General features: G+C 26.0%; 1 protein-coding gene across 4 annotated transcripts in view; it reads left to right on the top strand.

The window, feature by feature from the left end:
• LOC111621443 (multiple C2 and transmembrane domain-containing protein-like) overlaps positions 1–18,691 on the top strand; it is an 83,044-nt gene that overhangs the window by 6,404 nt on the left and 57,949 nt on the right. The window contains exons 1-2 of one of the 4 annotated variants that reach the window (XM_023363594.1): positions 5,070–5,565; positions 15,323–15,840. In XM_023363594.1, coding sequence (XP_023219362.1) covers positions 5,475–5,565; positions 15,323–15,840 — 609 coding nt within the window. In that variant the 5' untranslated portion in view covers positions 5,070–5,474. Of the gene's footprint in view, positions 1–5,069; positions 5,566–10,738; positions 11,314–13,383; positions 13,902–15,322; positions 15,841–18,691 lie in introns of those variants that run through there. The other 3 variants (XM_023363591.1, XM_023363593.1, XM_023363592.1) reach the window with 3 other exon arrangements.

Below are 18,691 nucleotides of genomic sequence, written 5' to 3'. Positions count from 1 at the left end.
AATAATAAAATATTAAATAATATATATATTAAATTAATATATTTATAAATTTTTATTTTATTCATTTATAATAAGAGAATTTTCTATATGTTCAATATAGTGAAATGTTAATGTTTTCTTAACTATACACTTTCCTGTTTAAAATTTATCAAATTAATAGGTATTTTAGCTCAAAAATCTGTTACATAGATTAAATTTTTAAAATGTAAACAGGATATTAAACTGTAAAAATCCATAGTTTTTTGTGTCAGTTATTATGAGATTATAAACATGTTTTACAATAAAATTGAATAGTGTGTCATTCTTGATTTATTTAAATTTATATTTTAGCACAAATTTAAAACATGATATAAACGTCACCAGTAAATACTTAAGGAAACAAGTTGAATAGTAATTTATTATAAACAGTTTCTCACCTTAATTTGTTGTCTACAATATTACAAAAGGAATTTTTCTAAAGGAGAGTAAGATTAATGAAAAATTTTTTTATTTATGTACTGCTAAATGTATCAAGAAAAATTATTTTTAATTATATAAGCGATGTAAAATGCGAGTAAAACAATTTTCATATCGTAAAACTAAATTTGTTTCAGAATTATTTATTTTATAATATATTTTAATGCATTTTCTAATTTTATGCGTTAATTTCGATGAAGATATTACTTTTTTGTGTCGTTTGATGCCTGTTTGTTATTTAATATTTAATAAAATATGCATTTATAACAGGAATAGAATCTAAATAATTAACACTTTTACTGTATGTATGAGACAAAGTTCTTATAAAAGTTGATTTTTATTAATTTTTAATTTAAAAAAATCTAGTAAGGGCTCTTGCTCGATTTTCCAGGCACTGGAACAATTAGGGGAGTATTAGAAAGTCCGATAATTTTCAATTATAATACTAGGATATAAAATTTGAATAATAACAAAAAGTTAAAAAGAATAATTTTTGTTGAATTATGATAAATAGTTTTTTAAATGGGAAATTTTTAAGTTTAAAAAACTCTGACACTAGCTCAAAGTTAAAATTGTGTGTGGTGCCATGTTATGAGATGTTATTTAAAAATAACTTTTGTAGAATAATTATTATAAATAGAAGGAAAAGGCTTAATTTTGAGTTTTTAAAAATATTGTAAATGCCAATAACGAGTAAAATTTTCATAAAGTCCGACCCCACTCCAGATATGACACATGACACCATTGTATTTCCCCACCCACCACTTGAGTTCCATACTCCAAAATTTAATAGGATCAATGCCCATTATGTACAAGTTACCATGCCAAATTTCGTTTTTTAATCATTACCTCATAGATATTAAACAAATACATGCATAAACATACATACGTCCATAGTACATACCACAGAATTTTTTATTTTTTATTTTTTGACTTTTTGGATTCAGGAGGTCTCAAATCTTAATGTTCTTTGTTTTATTTATTATTAAGAAATAAATTAAATAAATCGAAAAGACAGAATTCAAGTAATTTTTGATGAATCTTTCTATTCTGGGATGCCAATTAATCANTTAATAGGATCAATGCCCATTATGTACAAGTTACCATGCCAAATTTCGTTTTTTAATCATTACCTCATAGATATTAAACAAATACATGCATAAACATACATACGTGCATAGTACATACCCACAGATTTTTTTATTTTTTGACTTTTTGGATTCAGGAGGTTTGAAAGCGTCGAGATTTGCAAAAAACAACAACAAAAACGAGGGTCAGATTCGACACGATTACAATACTTTTCCGTGTTATATACGTAACAACGGGGGAAGTAAAAACTTCATTTCGTGCGTTTTAGTTTGAAACCTTTTTCCTCTTGTTGAAATATTATTGAATGAGCTTATTCATGAGTTTTGCTACAGTTAAGTTCTCAAGAATCGGATATGAGGTTTATTAAGTTTACTGCTAGTCGTAAATGTTTATATTGCTCGAAGTTTTGAATATGTCTTTGTTCTTATGAATATTAAAAATGCATTTACGAATAGAAGTGTTTAAATTTTTAATACGTGTATAAAATTTGATATTTGTATATTCGTCATATCTACATTCTTTATGTTTGAAAGTAAAGAATAGATAACTTTTATAAAAGTTTAAGGAAATAGTTAATATTTATTTCTCTATAACTACTTGAAAATAATAAATATTTTTTTTTCTACATCTGAAGAAAGGAAATATGCATTAAAAAACAATATTTTTCGTGATTAATTGGAAAAAGAAATATTTCCTACAAATCATGAAAATATTCATAGGGAAAAAAACTACTGTGTATTTCTCCGGGAAAAAAATCTTGATTTAACTAATTTCAAAAAAAAATAAAATAAAATAAAATAAAATTTACGAATTAGAATATAATAATAAATTCACATGAGTTATTTTTTCCTCCTAATGGAATATGTCTATAATTTTCTTTGAAAAATATTTTTTAAAATCCATTACAAATAAAATATCTGTAGTCAATTATAAATCACAAATTTTATTTATCAGCTACTTTTAGTAAGATTCTATTTTCTCTCAGAACAAATCAGTATTTATTTATTTATTTATTATTAAGAAATAAATTAAATAAATCGAAAAGACAGAATTCAAGTAATTTTTGATGAATCTTTCTATTCTGGGATGCCAATTAATCATAAAATTTCATTAATGCCAATTAATAAATTTAACTTTTGAGATCAGAAACTAACATCTAAGTTAAAATATTAATTCGATACGCTCGACGGTAGATACATCCTGTTATTGTTAAAATATTGTCAACTCGTTGAACAGCACAGCCACTTCTAACACCTGTTACACATGTCAATTTTCCGTCCATTATTTATTTAGTTTAATTTAGTATTATGTTATATTGGGCATAGTTTATTTATTTTGAGAATTTCCGAAATTAAATCCTTATTATTTGGTATGTTTAAACATAATTTTATATCTATAATCTAATTAAAACGTTCTGTTACCGCAATAACTAATATTTTTATGATGTAATGCATCTTGTATAGCTGTTCTTGAAAAATATTTTATTTGATTTAATGCTTCTTGGAATATATAAACACTTGAAGAGATTTTTTTTTTATTTCAGTTTACTTAAGTTACTGTTGTATGGGTTGAAATATCGGCTTACTATCTTGTCAAACTATCACGTCTCGTTTGATGTAATAGTCTTTCTTCTGTAAATAATTCTGATTATCTCTATTTTTAAATAAGATTTGATAAAAATGGATTATAACTTCTTTTAATATTCTATACACATATAATTCTCCTCCCCATGGCTTTCGATTTCTGCACAAATGCGTGTTGAAAATTCATGTAAACTAAATTATCCAGACATGTTTTCTATCAATATTCTGTTACTACGGTAGCATAATTTGAATTTGTAATATAGTGCTGCGTAAATTCCAATTTAGTTTAGTTTATATCGGTTTTTTTATAGTTTAAAGAAAGATCCAACTTTTAATGTCTGAGATAAAATTAGCATTTGTGCCTATGGCAGTTACTTAACACTTAAACAAATTTACCTACTTTAAACTGCACTTAAAAAGTTACGATAACAATAAATTTAAACAAGATAATATTTACTAGTTTAAAATTTTAATGGTCCTTTTTTTATTTCGTTGTAATTAAATTAATATAGTTCTTCTATATATAAATCTTCCGTTGGTAATTTTCGTTGAATATTTAAAATTATTATTCACTTGTAATATATAGTGTCTATTATGTTATGCTAATTTGCATAAATCTTTCTATAAACGAAATTATTTGAGATACGATAAAAATTATAATATGTAAATATTTAAATATAATAATTATAAATTTCCTGAGAAACTCTATCGATTTAAATTAGTCACGAACGTTAAAAAATGTAAATACTTTCGAACGTATCCGAGAAGCAATAATGCTGTTTAAAATACGATGTTCCTAGTTAATAGCAAAGTAACAATAATGCTACCAACTAGAAATATTTTACCTTTGGTCGAAAGTAGAACATGTCACCGCAATCGATTTTCTTGTTCTCTACTGTTTCTATGTCTAAAAAAATCGCTGCGATACTATTTTTTGCCACTCTGTTCCCATTAGTGTTTCAGGTATTAAATAAATATTATACACTCATTTACAACCATTCCAATGCTTTATAACGCTGTGAGACTCCCGTAATAAGGATAATTCCATTTTCACTCACGCTCGGATTCGTTCATAGACAGCAATTATTTGTTATCTTACAATGGTGAGGTTTATGGAATGCAAACAGGTCTATAACTCTCTACCGTCTTGACAATTGAAAAGCTGTTCCTTCAATAAATTGAGCTATTCATCTATGAATCGATTCTAACAATCGCTCCCTTTTTCTACTAAATTAATAAAATATCGTAAAAGAGATCTTATAGATTGCTTTGTAGTTTATCACGAATTTTTTTCTTCTTCCTTTTAAGAATTAACAAATTTTTACTAGATTTAGCAACATTTTAATAAAAGAATTGGCATTTTTATCGTGGACAGTTTTCTTCAATAGTGTTTGCGAGTTTTCTATTTAAATTTGAATGTTGAAAATTATTATAAAATCCCAGGAATTGCGATAAGAAAAAGCATTTTTCTTATCACAATTCTACGAAGATAAAAACGGCGAATGCCTTTTGTGATATAATATTATCAGTTTAAACAAGTTTCTTCTATCATAATAGCGTGAAATTCATTATTGAAAGTTAAGTAATTCTCTATTAAGCGTGTAAATATGATCAATATGCTTAATGATATCGCCGATGCTTTAATGATTTAATGTACTACGCTTTAATGAGTTTGTCTTGACATTAAAAATTCCTGTTAACTGCATTCGTCGCAATGTCACGCTTTCTTAGTTTGTCTATATATAATTGATATACAAGTTATTAGTTTTCATCACGATGCAGTGTTTACTAAGCTTGTTAATTATCTAAAAAAATAATATACATAATTAATAATTAATAAATATTAATATAAAATTATGCAATCGAATAATTTATTATTAATCAAAAATGTAATTTACTTCATCAATTTTTCAAAAATACTTTGCTTAAAATTTTTATCTGGTTTTCTCAGAAGTGGAGATCATGTGCTATAATAATAATAAATTTAAAGTCACCTGAAGCATTCCGTATTTTAAAATAGATATGGTGGAGTCACATTGTCACGTTAATATTAAATGTACACGGGATATCACGTGTTGCTGCCAACGACACGGCCTACTAATTCGGTTCCATTGTATAACTTTTAATTCCGATTTTGAATACTTGTTCACATAGTGAATTTCTTGGTTCGATCTAAAGAAAAACTATTTATGGATCTTCACAAATCAATAGGAGAGGGGGACACGCAATCCAGACGGCGAACGACATACTACGATAGATATCCTATATCAGAATAAGCTGTTGTACGGCGCCGGTGTAACTTTCCACTCTGTGTTCGTCGTTTGTAATATACACGTGCGGTCAGAAATGAAGATGTGGAATTTTCACAGAAAATCTAACTATTTTTCCATATCCTTACTTCCGAAAAAGATTCTAGAGGTGCAGAAGAAAGTCAAATGTATGTACTACTGTATATCATTTTTCACGGGTGATATTATCACCGGTTAATATGCTTTCGTAGCCTCATTTAACAGCATATAGTTGTAGAAATAATATTTTACCTATGATAAATTACTGTATAGACTAAAATTATAGTGTGTTTAACGGAACCGGAAGTTAATATAGTTTATAGAATTATTTAAATTATTATAAATACGTGATTATTTTCGAAAATTAAAGTGGCATATAATTAATAATTTTGTATAATTTAATTAGTATTAATATTAATTGAATGATTTTAATTAGTATATATATATATGTAGATTAAACATCGCTTGATAGTATATATGACTAGAACGAATGGATGATTTTACAATTTAGATAAATGTATAAAGCCGCATCATAATAGGGGCATTAGTCTGTACTTGTTATAGTAAACTGTAGTACATTTCGTAATCGAGTTAGACATAGACAAAACAATATTATAGATCGGGTTGCATAACAGTTTAGTTTTTATGGCGATTCAAGTAGTCACGCCAAATTTAAAAGTAAAGGAACGTATTGTTTATGGTTTACATAAATCTGCTTGTAGTATTTTTTATATTTAATTAATTAACTATTATTATATATTTATTTTTCTATTATTAATCCGTTTAAAATAGCACAAGAATTCATTGCGAAATCATACAGACAATTAAATTAACATCACCATTTACAATCATTTGATGCTAAGAAAAACTATCAGTTAAAGCTCCTTGCCTTTATAACAGCAGGAATTTCTCAGAATCTCCAATTCCTTGAAAGTTTTTCCATCAACTACTCATCAAACACCAAATCTAGGAATTATCCCGAAGTCATCGATAGATACCTGAGAGGTGATTTCTAGTTTTAACGTTAAAATTGACTTTCAGCTCATGTTGACTGGACACTCGTAATTTACTTTCCAACAATTTTTTTTATGTTTATAAAATATTTATCATGAACCGTAGTTATTATCGATCGTTTACAAACAAAACAGAATCTATTTTATAGCAGTAACATTTGTCTGTAAAATTAATCATAGGAAATTCTCGTGACTAATACTCATATGCTATTTTTTTAACAGTTTATTTGATAAAATCGTCTTTGAATTATGTCTATGTATTTCTATATGTAGTCAAGATAATTTTTTTTTTTTTTTTAAATCTACAAGGTATAATTTTTATCTAAACATTATAATTCCGTTAAAAGTTAACGTTACAGGGTAGACATATGTAAAGTATTTTTAACTGTTTTATTAGTTTATTTTTAAATATAGAAACGAAAGAAATATTTAGGATAATTTTTGAAATTTTGACTGAATCGATTGATATACATTTGTTTTTGATATTTAGCTATTTCCAAGAATTTCGTATATAATTTATTATAATAAAGTAAAATTTATCTACAGGAATATTCAATATAACGTATTGTTTTAACTTATATTGATATTTATTATCTTATTTTAGCATTTACATTCATGTTAAAATAGTTCTACTGCACATAACTGCTGTCTTGCAGTGAAGTAAGATTATCAGGNAAACAAATAAAGAATACCGGGAAAGACCAGCAACAACGTTGCAGCTATTTTTAAAATATAAATTTTTAAGAAAAATATATTTAAAGTAACTTTAAAAGATGTTTTTTTCTTGTGTACTGTACTTAAACCAAAACTTTAATATCAAACATGGACTTTTTTTCATGTTAAAATAGTTCTACTGCACATAACTGCTGTCTTGCAGTGAAGTAAGATTATCAGGCAACAATCTTTATTACTTTATTTTTTGAAAAATGTAATAGTCAGTTCCCTCGAGTGATTTAAACATCACCGTAAATGAATTTATTAAGTAATATGTGTTTTATGACTTTTATAATAATTTTATCAAGAAAATTCATTTATTTTATCGAATAAATTCAGAGCCACTCTTTTTGCAACTGCATATTTTTCTGGTGATTTAAACAACTTTCCTATTTTGTTATATTAAACTTCACTAAATCACTAAACTTATCGATTTATTTAATAGTAAATTCACGTAATTCTCTAACAAAATAGCTGAAAAATTAAAATAGAAGCGCACCTAAAAGTGCTTAAATCTTATTGGAATTTATGAAAATTGTCCAACTTGAAATTCTAGTTTTATTATTTCATTTGTAAAATTGAGAACTAGATATAAAAATATATTTCAGTTTCTCGAGAATATTTGAATAATGCAAATTTTAAAGCACTTTCAATCTTATTCCAACATCCAAAGTAAAGAAGAAATTTGTCATTTCGATAATATTAAAAAATTTTTGTTTTAATAACTTAGAAATTTATTTTAAAAGTAAAAAATGCTTGTTATTATTTAAAATCATTCCACTGTATTAATTAGTTGAAAATTTATAATTTTTTATAAGTAATTTTTATTATTCCTGCCATTAATTATAATGCACTCAACAAATATATAGATCTATATTTTTTTTCTGAAAATTTTGTTTTATTATCGATTATTTAATATTTCTTTAGACATTTTTTTCCTTTTCTTATTTCTAAAGTACATATATTAAACAAACATCTTGAAATCATCAATAAAAGGTTTAAAAATCTATTTTTATTGATGATAAAATGATCTAGATTGGGGGAAAATATTTTTTTCTTTTTTAGCAACATATACTTGATCTAACTTTTAGTGAAAATTGTCCTTATTTTATACACAAACTGGAGACTTATTTTTTTATTTTTTTAAAATTTAATATAACCCAATACATTTTTTTTCACACTAACTCTGTTGCTGTCTTTCACCGTTATAAAATCATGTGAAATATTTGTTACATATCAACTTTTTTTTTATTGTATTAAATTTAAAACACTTAAACTCACAACATACTGAAAGCATGTTGTGAATTATAGATAATGATATTGTATTTAAAATAGAAAAATAATTTACACATTTCTTCAAATACCTTAAATAAAAAAATTGTAATAAATGAATCATTAAAGTATGAAAATATACAAATAAAATTCAAATTATGCATGTTTTATTAAATCTTTAAGTTAAATTATTACTTACTTAATTATTCTAATCATTATATATATATTATTCAGCAGTTTTAGTGGATTAAAATTCATACTTGTGTATTGATTGAAGAAATGAAGTGAAAGTTTAATTCCAGAAGTTTTATTTTAATTATATGTAGACTATTCAGTTGTGTAAATTATCATTACAAACAGTCATGTATAATTTAATAATAGATATTACAGAAATCTAAACAGGATTAATATAGCTATAATGTGTTAAACTTGTTAAATGTATTAAATTTAAATTTAAATGTATAATCAGTTTTTTAGTTTTGTTTATTGCAACAGTTAATGATTAATTTTGTTTTAAATTTCATTGAACAGAAAAATTAAAATTTTAAAATGAAAACTCGATTAAAATTCCCTGGAAATTATTAAACATTACTTTTTTCTTATTTTATACATCATCTATTTAGTTTTTGTGTTCAGTAAATCAGCTTCTTATCAATATTTTGAGTAAGATGTAACATGCTTTATTACAATGGCCAAGAAAATAAAATAAAAACAAAAACTTATTGATGCATATTTTAAAGATTACATTTTAAGCTATCATAAAAAAATATTTTTAATTTTTAAGTTTTACTTTCCTGGCTGTTATGAATAACAGAAGGAAAGTATGGCGATCGGTCAAAAAATAACCTCCTCCAAGATTTTTACACTTTTGGATTTAAAATATTGAAAAGTCGAGAAATGCAAAAAAGTTAGGTGTTTATTCCTGTGTCTTTCTGGATGTTAGCCTGTGTGCTTTCAGGCAGACATTATTTTTTTCCCCATCCACTTTGAAGCTTAATAATTCCTGTACGTTTTGTCGAAAATTTATGAAATTTTGCAGGCATATTTATATATTACGAGGAAATGTTTCTAGAAATTTTCAGGAAAAATGGACCATTGATTCGGAAGATATTATCTCTACTTCCTTAATATCTTCTAAACCAATCTGGAGTCTTATAAAGATAATGGCTACAATTATTAGGGATGAAAACAAATAAAGAATACCGGGAAAGACCAGCAACAACGTTGCAGCTATTTTTAAAATATAAATTTTTAAGAAAAATATATTTAAAGTAACTTTAAAAGATGTGTACTTAAACCAAAACTTTAATATCAAACATGGACTTTTTTTTGTCTTGCTCTGAATTGAGAAGAGAAGTTATGATTACATTTTTCAAGTGTTTGAAATTTTTCAGAATAATTTTAGAGAAATAAAAAGTTTAAACAAAATATCTGTTGGTTAAAATAAAAAATATTTTTCAAATTTAGTTGTTGAAATTAAATTTTCAAACTTTGTAAAGTATATCAAAACAGATTATAGTTTGTGATATGAAGAGGTAAACTAATTAAATGGAAATTTTAATTAGTTAATGAAAAAATAATAATAATGAGTGAACATCATACCTACTGAATGGTTTATGAAGAATGACGACGTTAATATATAGAGGCTTAGAGCTACTTTGTTTGATAATATAACAATACTTTTATTAGAAATTTAAGTATCAGTCTATTTTTGAGTAGTTTAATTAATTGAAGCTGAAGATTATCAATTAATTAAAAAATGAAATATCACTGAGTGCCTTTTAAAATGTCTTATGATTAATTTTTATGTAAAACGGATATAATTTTTTTTTGTATTTAAGTAAATCTGCATTATTTTCAATACGCTATAAAAGTTTTAGCAAAAACACATTCACTTTTAAACAATTCTTCATTTAATATATATGAAAATAAACCTCAAGAGAGAACCCATTTCATTTGGTGGATTGCATTTTTCCTTTACGTAAAATTTAGGAAAATCAATACTAAAAATGGCATTTTTTTGACATTTTTCCGAATATAAATTGTGTGCCGACAATGCCATTTACATGTTATTTTAAAAGCCTTTGATTAAAATATTTAATTTAAATTTTGTCCATAAGTTTTTGCATTGGAGATTCATTTTAAAAATTTAATATGCATATAATTATCTAAGCAGAAAATTTATCCATCAAAATGTCTTAATTTTGTATTTATTATTACTTTTTAAACTTAACTAGAACGACAGCTTGTTCATTAACATTTAATTACGTTTAGCTTTTCATATTTGAAGTTTCCTTTAAAATTATTGTCGTTCGATTATAACATATTTCTTTTTTTAAGTATCAGTAAGAACGTATACGTTTACTGTGCGTTGTAAACAAAATATAAGCATATAATGAATACATAATAAGTAACACGTACAGAATTATAGATGTAATTATTACAGCAAATCACTCGAGAGCTTCCGTGCATGCCAGCATGGCGATAAGCCAAAGTACTCCTGTTGCTTACCTATGATGTCAGAGACACCTTCTCTTTCATTGGCTCTTTACTCGACACTTATAAAAGTACCATTATCCGATCATCACATTTACTAATGTCGATTTTGCTTTAGACACTTTTACGGAGTCGAAAATCGTTTAAAAGTACTTAAACATTTTTCCTTCGTGGCTTTTTATTCGAGGTTGCTTTCTAAAGTATCGTATACAAGTGCCAGAGTGGTCTATATTTAGTCATCATTAGGTCTCTATCAACATGTAAAATTAAATGTACTTAGTTAAATAAGCGTCCTTGATCTAGCGAGGAGATGGAATTGGAAAGAATCCGTACTGATTTTTCTGATAATGGAGAACATTAACCTTTTTTCTTGTTTAGGAGATAAAAATCGTGCAGCAGAAGGTAGGTATGGAAGGAATATCGACTTAAAATACTATAATTTTAAATTTATATTATGAATCCTTCACGTCAAACTCTTTGAAGACGATCTACCAGTTGTTTCCAGTTGTTAAAGAAAGTTGGAATAAATCCAGATGGTTAATATTAAAACGTTTCGTAAGTGTCGTGTTGTATTTTGTATGGATTATATGATTTATATTTAATAAATTATCGATATTTGTGTATATTTCGATCGGAAATAGATGTTATTCTCAATCATATTTATCATTTTATTTTGTTTATAGTGTTACTGTTATTAATATAAATAAATAAATTAGTTTCGTAATTATCATAGACGCCACTTGTTGGCTGATAATACATTAAAAATTCATTAAATGAATAATTTTATGAATGGTTTTCCAATAGAGTAAAATTTCGTTAATTAAATAAAGCGGAAAATACACAGCTCTAACTTCTGATAAAATTTTGTATTTGTACAGTACATTATTGCCGGTATTATTTTATAGTACTCTGGAGTGAAATGTAGCAGAACTATTTGCTATAAACTTCAGTTATAAATGATACTTGGCTCTGTATACCTGTAAAACTAAATAAATGTCGATGTATGTGCCTGTATATGTTGTTGATTTTGAATTCTGTTTCATAAGTTTTATTGGCAAGACTTTAAAACATCCATTAATTCTTAAGAAATACTTATTTTGTACAAACTCGATATATAAAATATAGTATATTTACGCAATGTAATTTTCGAACTTTTTTTTTAATTTATTAATAAATGAGATACATATACACTCATAATAAAAATATATTTTTGAATTAACTTTTGTTTCGCTATAGAATTAACAATAGGCCTATAGGCTATATGAGATATATTTAAAGATTTATTTATTTCACTTTATTTTATCTTTTAATATTAAAAATAAATTCTTAATATATTCAGAGATTTGTAATGCATTTTAGATGTTAAAGACTTTATTTGTGTGTGAAAATTGTAGAAACCAATCGCATCTAGACTTTTAATCAGATTGAATGTACGAGATAATCTAAGAATCGATGGCAATCTTTAATAAAATTTCATTATAAGTTTATAACGAATTGACCCAAAAAGTTTGTTAATTTTGTCAATTATTAATATTAGTTTTAAAGGTATAAAACGTGAAAATTTCAAACGGTATGCTTAATGAATAAATTGAGCATAAAAATTTATTCAAGTAAATTATGATTACTACGTGACATCTCTTTTACATATGTCAAAGTATCGTATAATTTATTTTCAGTTAATGGCTGTTTGAAATTCTTGATTTTACAAGTCATTCTTATAATTTACTTAACAACAGCACTTTAGAATTTTGCGTATTTATCGCTAATCAAGAGAAGTGATGAAAAAAAAATCAATTGAATATTTCTACCTCTCTTCAGTCGAATTAAAGAAATGTAAAATATTAAATGTTTATAAAAATAATTTTTCTTTTATAATCAGAAAAAAATGCCATTAAATTAAATATCTGCTTTTCAATCGAAGATGCGATAAAAATAGAAAATTTCATATTTTTATTAATTAAATAAATCTGTATATAAAAATTAATGCAATCTTATAAGAACATGAAATCCGTTTTTAAGCGAACTATTTTGAAAAATGATATTAAGTGTATTGAATTTTCATAATCCCGTCAAAGATATCAAACTAAATATTCATGTCGTCTGCATGTCTGAGAAAATATCTTATAAGTATGCTATTTTTGTTCGAACATTGCTCCGATTTTCTATTTTAGAAAAGGCGATAACTTAAATTCGAATTGTTATATAGAATTTTATTTATTTCTAAAAGTTTACAGAAATTTTCTAGGTTAGATCTATAATTAAAATATTTTAACGAAACATTTTTTATAGATTTCATTAAGCTAACACCAAATCTATCAATAATATATAAATTTTAATTAATAATAAATATTTATTTATATACGTGTAAATGAAAATTTGTCGCGAATTCGCTGTATTTACGAAATTCAAAAAAAAAAATTCTTAATAGAAAATAAGCGCAAGTTTAAATTATTTCTTGCTTTTTTTTTTAAGGGGAGGATCTCGATCCCGTTGGTGACCCGGGAGGTGTGAAGGGTCCGAAGTCCAAAACGAAGAGCCAATCGGATCTTTCAGACAGTTCCGACATGGATACTGGTTCTCGGCCGTCCACTCCTCATGCCCGGACAGTACCTTCGTCACCGAACAAGAAAATCCTGAGTTTCAAATCCAGCAAGAAAATGCACAGTGTTTGGTCGACGTTGAAGCGTTTGGCGCCTAATAAAATGAGATCGAGAAGCAAGGAGAGGCACAAGAACAATTTGCATTCTATCGGCAGATTAAGTTCGAGTCATCCCGACGTATCTTGCAGCAACCTGGCAGCTTTGGCTAAAGGAACTTGTGACGATTCGGCTCTTCCCATCGATAACGAAGATCTTGTAGACGCACCTAGTTTTAGCGACCCAACTATTCCAGACCAAATTGCTCACGAAGACCGACTGTGTCCAAGCAGAAATCTTCCAACGAAAGAAACAGAAAATCTGACGGATAGCGGTATTACCATCGACAGTATGGTAAGATTTTTTATATTTCTAGGAATATATTTATTATAATTTTACAATCAATTCATCAAAAAATAATTAATTAATTCTATTGTAAATTATTTTGATGTTTCCGTAATATATTTTATATCTGCTACGTTAGATAATAAATGACTAATTAAAACTGAATTATTTTTTTCTTCGTATATAAAAAGAAAAATAATAAAATGATGTTTGATTCACTCATTAATTTCATTTTGATAGTTCAAATAGTTAATTTACTATAGCTAAATGTTTAATCGGATGGTTTTGTAGTGCAAACTAAAGCCTACTCATNTTTAGATGTTAAAGACTTTATTTGTGTGTGAAAATTGTAGAAACCAATCGCATCTAGACTTTTAATCAGATTGAATGTACGAGATAATCTAAGAATCGATGGCAATCTTTAATAAAATTTCATTATAAGTTTATAACGAATTGACCCAAAAAGTTTGTTAATTTTGTCAATTATTAATATTAGTTTTAAAGGTATAAAACGTGAAAATTTCAAACGGTATGCTTAATGAATAAATTGAGCATAAAAATTTATTCAAGTAAATTATGATTACTACGTGACATCTCTTTTACATATGTCAAAGTATCGTATAATTTATTTTCAGTTAATGGCTGTTTGAAATTCTTGATTTTACAAGTCATTCTTATAATTTACTTAACAACAGCACTTTAGAATTTTGCGTATTTATCGCTAATCAAGAGAAGTGATGAAAAAAAAATCAATTGAATATTTCTACCTCTCTTCAGTCGAATTAAAGAAATGTAAAATATTAAATGTTTATAAAAATAATTTTTCTTTTATAATCAGAAAAAAATGCCATTAAATTAAATATCTGCTTTTCAATCGAAGATGCGATAAAAATAGAAAATTTCATATTTTTATTAATTAAATAAATCTGTATATAAAAATTAATGCAATCTTATAAGAACATGAAATCCGTTTTTAAGCGAACTATTTTGAAAAATGATATTAAGTGTATTGAATTTTCATAATCCCGTCAAAGATATCAAACTAAATATTCATGTCGTCTGCATGTCTGAGAAAATATCTTATAAGTATGCTATTTTTGTTCGAACATTGCTCCGATTTTCTATTTTAGAAAAGGCGATAACTTAAATTCGAATTGTTATATAGAATTTTATTTATTTCTAAAAGTTTACAGAAATTTTCTAGGTTAGATCTATAATTAAAATATTTTAACGAAACATTTTTTATAGATTTCATTAAGCTAACACCAAATCTATCAATAATATATAAATTTTAATTAATAATAAATATTTATTTATATACGTGTAAATGAAAATTTGTCGCGAATTCGCTGTATTTACGAAATTCACAAAAAGAAATTCTTAATAGAAAATAAGCGCAAGTTTAAATTATTTCTTGCTTTTTTTTTAAGGGGAGGATCTCGATCCCGTTGGTGACCCGGGAGGTGTGAAGGGTCCAAAGTCCAAAACGAAGAGCCAATCGGATCTTTCAGACAGTTCCGACATGGATACTGGTTCTCGGCCGTCCACTCCTCATGCCCGGACAGTACCTTCGTCACCGAACAAGAAAATCCTGAGTTTCAAATCCAGCAAGAAAATGCACAGTGTTTGGTCGACGTTGAAGCGTTTGGCGCCTAATAAAATGAGATCGAGAAGCAAGGAGAGGCACAAGAACAATTTGCATTCTATCGGCAGATTAAGTTCGAGTCATCCCGACGTATCTTGCAGCAACCTGGCAGCTTTGGCTAAAGGAACTTGTGACGATTCGGCTCTTCCCATCGATAACGAAGATCTTGTAGACGCACCTAGTTTTAGCGACCCAACTATTCCAGACCAAATTGCTCACGAAGACCGACTGTGTCCAAGCAGAAATCTTCCAACGAAAGAAACAGAAAATCTGACGGATAGCGGTATTACCATCGACAGTATGGTAAGATTTTTTATATTTCTAGGAATATATTTATTATAATTTTACAATCAATTCATCAAAAAATAATTAATTAATTCTATTGTAAATTATTTTGATGTTTCCGTAATATATTTTATATCTGCTATGTTAGATAATAAATGATTAATTAAAACTGAATTATTTTTTTCTTCGTATATAAAAAGAAAAATAATAAAATGATGTTTGATTCACTCATTAATTTCATTTTGATAGTTCAAATAGTTAATTTACTATAGCTAAATGTTTAATCGGATGGTTTTGTAGTGCAAACTAAAGCCTACTCATTTGTACAATTAATTTTTAAAAATTTAATTAAAATTAATATTTACTTTTTGAATTGATTATATAGTGAATACATTTTGTAAATTTGATAAATGTGTTTATAAAATATTTTGAAGAAACCACACGTAATTGAATCCTCATGAAAGTAAACGTATGTATATTTATCATTAGTTTATTTTAAAATTATATAACAAAAATATATAAGTTATATTTATAAATTATATAACTTATTTTTCTATTTTATAAGTTATATTTTTATCATCATTAGACTTTGAATCAAACGGATTGAAATATGCCAAGAAGTCTTGCCATAAATAAAATACTCGAAATTTTTTCCATAGATATAATTGAAAGAATTTTAAAAATTTGATTTATTTATTTTTCTGGTGTAAGTTTAAGTGAAATTTTAATAAATCGTTGACTTTCTAAGATGGAATTCTTACAGGTTTAGAAGTCATCACTCAATATAAGTTACGACAAAAATTCGATATTTATTATAATGTCCATTTTGATGAACAGTAATCTTCATATTTCATCGAATATAGGCGTTAGAAAAACATCTGCTCTAAAATTCTGTTTTAAAATCATTATGTTTATTGTTTCACGGATTAATTTCGAATATGAACTTTAAATTAGATGGATAATTTGTCTATAATTCGGATTTACAGCTTCGTATCGACATATTGAAATGAATTTTCTCGTTGACATAAAGACAACAGTTTTAATTTTTCGCTCAGTGCCTCATTCAAATATATTCAGATTAGGCTGTACCTGTTACGCAAATTATATTTCTACATAATATATTCGTATCTTGCGTGTATTTTCTTCTTCATTATTTTTTAACAAGCATCACATTGTTCCCAACGTCGATTGTCTGTCGCAGAACTTATTGGGCCTATTCAATTTTGTTAAAAGGTATTAGAATTTATGAAACGTTATAAAATAATGATACGATTTTTATGTCAAATAAATAATTTATTTTAATTAGAATCAAAACGAGCAGAACTTGGGATATGGTAGACTAATCGCCTATCAATAGTTGAATTATTTTATAATTAATTATTAAAATTAGCCTTAACACAGCCTGATAATCTTGTAGTTTGTTTGGCTTTAATACAAACGTGCCTTAATTTCTAAATGCTCACCCATAAATTTGTCTTTTATTGTTTATTAAAAAGAACTATGTCAGCAGAATCAATTCTGTTGACATGAATTTGTTCGGTATTTAATGCAAGTAAAGTAAGTTATATATATATATATCACTGTTTTCTGTGGTATTGAAGTTGGAAACTCCTTCACTTTTCATGTTAGGCTCTTCTGAATCAAAACTAATGTTGTTTTAGTCAACTAAAACTATGCACTAATCAATAGTAGATTCAATGTTTAAATCCCAGATGTAATTATACTCGGTGCCATTTGAACCATCAAAAATAAAACATTTCTTGAGATTTTCATCCAGGTACTTATGACATTACTGTAATAAACTAATAAGAGTGAACTAAGTTGACTTCTTAAATATTTTCTATTACAAATATTGGTCTAATAAAAACATTAAAATGGCACAGTAGAATTAGTGATTTATAGTGATAGAGAAATAAGACACATGATACTAGAGATTGCTAATTATGACGTAGTATGTCAAATCCAAGACACACCCTATTCTCATAGATACTAAAACCTGAAAAAGATTTACCATATTTACTTAAATGTAATATACACTATCATTTCTTGACTTTAATCTAACAGCATTTAAGTGAGAAAAAGATAAGCACGTCAATTCCCATTGTTGTTGTTACTATTATTTTTTTTATAAAATAATATTTTATACAAATTAAATGTAGCATTTTTTCACTACGTTTGTGTCTAATAGACAAACCAGCTCATCTCCTAATCTCTATTATATCATAAATTTCATATCAACATCTAGAAATTTGATTCTTTTGAAACTTGTATCCTGAATTGTAATTACCCTTGCTTTTGTCTTTTAAGTTTCAATTATATAATAAATAGGTAAATAACACACTAGGTCAATAGTAATGTTTACAATTTATAGTATTGATTGAGTCAGTACATATTAGGTTACTGTGGTAACATTATCCTGTTTTTATATGTAAAAGTTACTACTGTAATTTGTAAACCAATCTGTTACAACTTAGTTACAAAAAAAAATCAATAATGATATATTAAGAAAAAAGAGTAAGCACCATATCTTACATAGAAACAATACAGAAAATGATAATTTTATGTAATTATTGCCAAAATATAAGAATCTATATTTGACATANATATATATATTATACAGTATACATTTTCATCGATGTGGGTTTAGTTTCTTTATTACTAATGGTTTAATTTCTAACAGTTTAATTACAATTTTTAAATTGATTTTTATAGCAAACGTATGAATTATGCAGATTAAGCTCATTAATTATTTATTACCCTTAGTGTACAGTATTTTAATTTGAAAGCAAAATATAATTATAGAAATAGTAATTTTAAATAAATAAGTATGCTTTTCCAAAAATGAGTTAAAATCTTTATCAATAAAGTT

The sequence above is a fragment of the Centruroides sculpturatus genome, unplaced genomic scaffold (genome assembly GCF_000671375.1).
Source record: "Centruroides sculpturatus isolate CEXI.00-Female unplaced genomic scaffold, Cexi_2.0 scaffold227, whole genome shotgun sequence".
NCBI classification, from domain to species: Eukaryota; Metazoa; Arthropoda; class Arachnida; order Scorpiones; family Buthidae; genus Centruroides; species Centruroides sculpturatus.
The sequence above is the reverse complement of the archived record's forward strand: the minus strand, read 5'-3'. Positions and strand labels throughout refer to the sequence as shown.